Raw genomic sequence first — 7,545 nt, 5'->3', positions numbered from 1 at the left:
ACATTGGGTTTTTCAGTACATTGTTATCAAGAGAATTTACGTGTGCAACCAAAACTCTGACAATAGAAACTTCAAAGAATTTCATTTGTGTACAGCATCCTTTCTAACCCGTGAAAAACCCACTAAAACCAAATAAAAAGATCACATAGACAATTCAGAAATGTCTATAGACCGCTACTTCCTATACATATAAAACAACACCGTGTTCAATAACACCACGTGCTATTATTAGTAGTCCCAGACTACGATGGGTGGTGGTGGACGGAACGCCTAGATAACGTTATAGATGGAAAAGTAGTGGTACCCTCCTTCTTCATCTTTATGTTTAGTTTAATATATTATTTTCATTTTTATACAAATTCATTTAAATTGACTTACTGAAATCAGTTGCTGTCCCTCAATTGTTCGCAGATGATGTGTCTCCTCCTGGGCAGCTCACAGTAAGGGTTTGGTCTGGGCGGGTCTCGTCGTCTTTTGGTCAGACAGGAATTTCCCTTACACTTCATACAATGGCGCCACCGGTTTTTCTTGCAGACCCCCACTGGAAAGCCCCGCAGGCAGGATCAATCATTAAGTTCGTGACGCCAAATTGTTGTGGAAATTCACCATCATGTCGTGGAAATTACCACCAGGGACACCTGAAGTCAATCTTAAATGAATCATCCTTTATTATCAGCGCGCTGGAGAGGTTCCAACCAACTCAATGTACCATACTACACATGTCAATCAGGAGCTCTGCTGGAGCAGTCCCAGCAGTTGTCTTGTATACGGCTCTACACAGACAAGTTATATTTGCATGATTTTACATAATTAATTCATTATTACCATTTTGCTTTATTCATGTGACCGACCAATACTGGTTCATAACATGTGACAGACCAATACCTCACGAGGCTTCTTCTCTCTAAGCTGAGACCTTGAAACAGAGATATCTTTCGTTCTCAAAACATAGGTCTTGGCATATTGCCAAATTGCAGCTACTGATAGTAAGGATTCGTACAGTCAGTCACTTGCATGAGGACAGAAAACAGTTATTAGAAAAGCACATGAATAGAACAAAGAAATGTGTTATTAGAAATGCACAAACATTAAAAATGTCCAGCACACAATCATCCATCAAACATTATTTAATCCAGCCATCCTCATCCATCCTTCCATCTAATAATTGAAAATAACAATACCATCTAATTTTCTAAAATTTGATAAAGAGGATGAATAACAAACTCTCGCAATCTGTTGACAATATTTAATCAATATTTGTTATTAATTTTAAAAGGATATGCCTAGATTCATTCATTCATTCAGTTAACAGACTTATTGCATTCTAAAATGGAATGTGGACAAAAAAGTAACAGGAATGGAACGAATGTCTTCATAGTACATGGTTTTTCTCCAATATCTTAGAAAAATTGCATCCAAAAAACGCATTCCAAAAAACCTTCTACATTTAAGTCAGGCACCTCATTCAATAAGGCACACGCTGAATTTACAAATTGATATGCTTTGTTTGGCTGATGGGCCAAAACGGGTTTACCATTTCCACAAGTTGACAACCTTGCCCTTCCAGTTCATTTTCAGTGAAGTGAACTAAGGATATGCCAAATTTCATACATAAGTGTGATATACAGTAGGCTCCAAATTACTGGCACCCCTGACTGGCAATGCACAAACAATACTTTAAAAAATATAAACAATATAATTATAGAGATAAATTCAAAATACCAACATGTGAGAAATACTGTACTTTATTAATGTTTCAATGGAACCAACCAAAATCATACAATTATTGAATACTAAATGAATGTCACCAAAATCAAGGTTTCATAATTATTGGCACTCTTCATTTAGTACTTAGTGCAACCACCTCTGGCAAGGATAACAGCATGGAGTCTTTTCCTGTAATGTTTGACAAGGTTAAGGAACACATTTGGAGGGATTTTGGACCATTCCTCTATGCAGATCCTTTCAAGATGCTTCACATTCTTGGGTTTGCGCTTATCAACTGCCCTCTTCAACTCAGCCCACACATTTTCGATTGGATTGAGGTCCGGCGACTGAAATGGCCATGTCAGAACATTGATTTTGTTGTCACAGAATCATTTGTGTTTGGACCTTGAGGTATATTTTGGGTCATTGTCTTGTTGGAAAGTCCACCTATGGCCAAGTCCCAGCCTTCTGGCAGAGGCAACCAGATTGTCAGCCCAAATAGCCTGATACTTGGTGGAATTCATTATGCCATCAATCTTAACCAGTGCCCTGGACCTCTGGAATTAAAACTGCCCAAAAACATCACTTACACACCACTATATTTCACCGTGGGTATGAGGTGCCTCTCCCTGTATGCATCTCTGTTTCGACGCCAAATATGCCGATGCTGTATCTGACCAAAACGTTCAATTTTGGTCTCATCTGACCAGAGCACCTTCTTCCAGTCATAATTGAAATGACGTTTGGCAAACTCCAAGCGCTTGAATCTGTGTCTTGGGGTCAGAAAGGGCTTTCTTCTGGCAACCCTTCCAAATCTTCTGTGGTTGTGGTGTACGATGGTGCTTTTTGAAACCTGGTGACCCCAAGATGCCACCAAGTCCTGCAATTCTTTCACAGTGGTTCTTGGGGATTTTGTTGCTTCTCTCACCATCCTCCTCCCTATCCTGGGGGGCAAAATGCATTTGCATCCTCTACCTGTGAGGTTTTCAACTGTTCCATATCTTTTAAATGTTTTAATAATTGCCCTGACAGTGCTCAGTGGTATATTCAATCGTTTGTGGATATTCTTGTAGCAATTACCAGATTTATGAAGGTCTACAACCATCTGTCTCTTTTGAACTGCCAGTTCTTTTGTTTTCTTCATGGTGTTGGATGACAAAGGGATATTGCATGCGTGTTACCTCATTTCTATACCCTAGTGAAACAGGAAGTGATGTAATGGCTCAATTTAAGTTAGATAAACTTAAATAAGTGTAATTTAATTCCTGGTTTAATTTTGGTAGATGTTATTTACAATAATCTTTAAGGGTGCCATTAATTGTGAAACCTTGATTTGGAGGACATAGATTTTTAATTAAATCAATAAATGATTTTGGTGGGTTCCATTGGAACATTAATATAGTACAGTATTTCTCACATGTTGGTATTTTGAGTTTCTCTATAATTATATTGTTTATATTTTTTAAAGTATTGTTTGTGCATTGCCAGTCAGGGGTGCCAGTCATTTTGGAGCCTACTGTATCATCCAGTACTTACACTTATTAGTGTGCAATAGTACAAACAAAATAAAAGAAACAAAGTTGACACAAAGCCAACTAGCTGTAGAACTCTACATTCTCAGGGTACAGTGCTAGGTTTGCATGATAATGTTTTGTTTTGTTTTAGTCATTTAGCAGACGCTCTTATCCAGAGCGACTTACAGGAGCAATTAGGTTTAAGTGCCTTGCTCAAGGGCACATCGACAGAGTTTTTTCACCTAGTCGGCTCGGGGATTAGAACCAGCGACCTTTCGTTTACTGGCACAACGCTCTTACCCACTAAGCTACCTGCCGCCCCATGATAAAAAAACGTACATTTGAATGCTTGCTACTAAGTGGTGTACGTGTTCAGTTTTTGTTTCATTGTAAACTGGATAATGCAGAGTATTTAAGTCAAAATATGCATATTATTAACCCATCCCCCTTTGATGCTTACTTGCATCATGTCTACAAATACTACAGGGAACCTAAAAATCATTTTCATTTATATATTTAAAAGGCAGTCTTGTGGGGGGAAAAAATGCTAATAGTTTCTCCTCAATAGAGGGTTTACTACTGAATTGCAACATGATACTTTTCATGCCTTGCTAAGCGGGTTACTGTGATTGATTAGAAATGTACAATAACATCATTGCATAAAACGCTATATCGCTTCTCCAAATGCAAAAGGTACTGTAAACAAACACTGTAACTAAGATTTTCAGTTACTGATTTCGTAGACAAAAAGATTACACTTCTTATTTCACAAATCTAAAATATGTATAATGTATTCTGAATACACTAATACCCAGATTAGGTCAACTTCCTAAAGAAAATACTTGCACTGTATGAGTTTTGTATTTAAGCCCACCCCCTCACTTTGCACCGTACAAGTATGTACAGCTACGGTATATCATTATCAAACATTCTTTCTCATGCAAAAACTAGAAGCTTCTCACTCACGTCGTCAACAAATGTGATATTACATTTGACACTGCCAAACTGATGGCCGACTGACATAGAATATCAATAAATGATCTGAATGGAGGATGACCGACCATTATTGTGGTGCATTGGTGAGGGCTTGTGTTGCTCAATGGAATAAAAACAACCAGAGATGACAGCAGTGATATCCTTCCCCAGAGGTCACAAATCCTGGTCCCAGAGAGCTACAGGGTATGTAGGTTTTTATTCTAGCCTGGCACAAACACACCCATCTCAACTAATCAAGGTCATGATGATAAGGCAATCGATAGAATCCGATGTTTTAGTGCTTGGCGGGAACAAAAGCCAGCACACCCGGTAGCTCTCTAGTACCAAGGTTGGTGACCCATTATAACCGTTGCTGACCCAAATAACAATGCAAGTCTAAAAACAAACAAACATATGATGTGGTTGGAGCCTAGGTGTTTTAGCTCCAGACGTCCAGCGAGTACCGTCCCTTGGTCATCAGTTTCTTGATGTAGTCGGTGGCTTGAGTGCGTGTCATGCCTCCCAGCTCCTCTGCTATCTCATAGAAAGCTGTCTGCACATCCCTGGCCATGTTCCGCGCATCCCTAAAAACAGGAGCATTTCTCTATAAGACATTTGTCTTTTAACCCTTGTTTGAGGATTTTGTGAATTCGGGAGTGCTTTCAATAAATATGTAAATTCAATTTCAATCAATTTTATCGCCAAGGTACAAATGTTACTGGAGAAGATCCTTCCTTACCCGCAGATGTATATGTGTGCGTTGTCTGTGTGGATCTGCCTCCACAGGTCCTCCTTGTTGGTCCTCAGGAGATGCTGCACGTACACCTGGAGGGACGGTGAGAGGAAACGGAGAGAGCTACTACACCATCCTCTTGAGCTTCCAGTCTTCTCCACACAAACAAAAAACAGACCTTGCAAGGAAACGTGTTCGTCTTTCTTTATGAGATGAGGCAGCACAAACTCAATCCCTCAGGTATCCTCTGAGGGCTAGCCTAGGACTCTGTGTGGAGTATGTGTTGACCGTCCCCACTAATAGTACACTGAATGGTACAGAATCAGACAAGTATAGATACCGGTCTATATTACCAACAACCATGATTGGCAACACTCAAGAACGCTATGGAAATATGATAATGATTACAATCTTGTCTTGGTGTCCCAACTGCAGGGTGTGTAAGCTCAGATAGCCATATACCACCATATTGTTATCTATTCAATAAATATGTCATATTCATATTTTTAATAATAGTTTAAGGTCCTAGTGCTGAATAACTAATAAAACAATACCTTTTGGTCCTGGTCCCGAGAGAAAGCCACGTTGAGCTTCGTGATCACACCTGTCTTCTCAGCCTCCTCCAACTCCTCCTGGTACAGATAGTCCTCGTTCTTGTGCCTGCAGCCAAAGTACAAGACCGTCTCCCCCACCTCCTTGCCTACAGGAAAAAGCAGACCAATTGGCTTACTTGTATCCATACAAGACAGTTAAGGTGCTTTATTTTAGTCAGTGTGACACAGAACATGACAACTCCTAAAAAAAAAGACTATGCAGGATAACAAAAATCAGGAAATCAACACATGCTCAAACACTGCCATTCATCTATGGCTAGCTTCTATTACAGTGTCTACCATGTACCTTGCTCTTTGAGCCACCCTCGCTCCTGGATGAAGCCCATGAAGGGAGCGATGCCGGTCCCAGGACCGACCATGATGACTGGGTTGCTGGCCTTGAAGGGCAGGCGGAACTGGGACTTGCGGATGTACATGGGCACCGTGGACTTGTGGCCGTTGTCCGCAACCAGTTTGTTCTTCAGCCAGGTGGTGGCCACTCCCTTGGTGAGGCGCCCGGTTTTAGTTGTGTATTCCACCAGCACAGCACAGATGTGGATGCTATTGGGGTGGACCTACAAAGAGAATGAATCATTAACCACTCTTTTTAAATCACACTATTGCAGGTTGACCTACAATGGACGCTTAAAGATCCAATGCAGCTGTTTTTATTTCAATATGAAATAATCTCTGGGTAACAATTAAGTACCTTACTGTGATTGTTTTCAATTAAAATGAAACAAAAATAGCTTCTTAGCAAAGAGGAATTTTTCTAGCAAGAATTTTGCTAGGACTGTCTGGGAGTGGTTTGAGTGGGAAGGAGCAACTGTACATTTTCTGTTATTGGCAGAGGTTTGGAACTCTTTCTTATTGGCCTATTAACTAATTTACCGGATGGTGATGTCACCATGGAACGCCATACAAAAAAACACTAAAAAAGGGCATTATCACAATTTCTAAGTATTACTCTAACCTCAGAGTATAAATACACATAAAACACAGGAAAATCATGTTTTTGACTACACTGGGCCTTCAATAAAATTTGGTCATTTCACATTATCTGAATATATTTCTAGTGGATGACAGCGTCTGCTAAATAACTACTGTAAATGTAACATGAAAAATACATGTATTGACATAGAAGTTAGGGTGTGGGGTCATTAGGGGTGATGTACTGGGGTATATTCACTAGAAACCATACGAAAGAAACGCCTGTTTTAGTTTTTCTGTTGCAAAACGTTTTGCTACACTGCATGGATACACCCCTGTATATAGGTTCACCTTGGAGGAGGAGGCAATGGAGTAGTAGCGGGCCTGCAAGCGGGGCATGAGTTCACACAGGTGGTCGATGGGAGGCCGCAAGGACGGCAGATCCTCCAGGATGGCCAGGATGTTCCTGTTGTCTTCCAGCACAAAACTCTGGTACAGAGCCTAGTGGAGACCATAACAACAACACTCAGCTGGGATAACATGGAGTAGGTAGAAGTTGCCCCTAACCACTGATCTGGAGTCAGGCATCTGGGTCAGATACATGAGGGTCAGATATATTTACCATCCTCCTAAATTGGTTAAGGCTGGAGTTAATCTGATCCTAGATCTGTGCTTAGGGGCAACTTTTCACATGGTGTTATAGGCTTATCAGGGTTGGGGTCAATTTCATTTAAATTCGGTCAGGAAATACATTTAAATTCCAATTTTTCTCAATGCTTTTCAAGTTTGCTTCCTGAATTGACATTGCATTGACCCCAACCCTGAGGCTTAAGTGTACTTTCCCACTACTAATAACCCTTCTTGTGTATGTTGAGTTAATCTTGACTACTTTGATTAGAATAGGAGTAGAGAAAATAGATAAGTTAATAGTGTCACAGCCACACACCTTGCCCTCGGGAGCAGACGAGGCCATCTTGCGCATGTTCTCCTGGTCCTTGGGGTCGGTGGCGTACTGGGCCAGCTCATACAGGACGTTGGTGCGAGGCGGGTGGATGATGTCCAGGTAGTGGGTCAGAGCCGTACGGTAGGTGGT

The 7,545-nt window shown here is 40.7% G+C and overlaps 1 protein-coding gene across 1 annotated transcript in view; it reads right to left on the bottom strand.

The window, feature by feature from the left end:
* Positions 1–644: 644 nt before the first annotated feature.
* Positions 645–7,545, bottom strand: part of LOC311105719 (NADPH--cytochrome P450 reductase-like) — a 41,996-nt gene continuing 35,095 nt past the window's right edge. Inside the window, exons 7-12 of the mRNA XM_084147931.1 lie at positions 7,399–7,543; positions 6,804–6,953; positions 5,830–6,097; positions 5,484–5,629; positions 4,936–5,021; positions 645–4,780 (exon numbers count right to left, since the gene is read on the bottom strand). Coding sequence (XP_084004057.1) covers positions 4,636–4,780; positions 4,936–5,021; positions 5,484–5,629; positions 5,830–6,097; positions 6,804–6,953; positions 7,399–7,543 — 940 coding nt within the window. The 3' untranslated portion in view covers positions 645–4,635. The remainder of the gene's footprint in view (positions 4,781–4,935; positions 5,022–5,483; positions 5,630–5,829; positions 6,098–6,803; positions 6,954–7,398; positions 7,544–7,545) is intronic.

This window comes from Coregonus lavaretus (genome assembly GCF_964263955.1).
Source record: "Coregonus lavaretus genome assembly, chromosome: 30".
Lineage (NCBI taxonomy): Eukaryota > Metazoa > Chordata > Actinopteri > Salmoniformes > Salmonidae > Coregonus > Coregonus lavaretus.
This window is presented reverse-complemented; position numbering and strand designations above follow the sequence as displayed.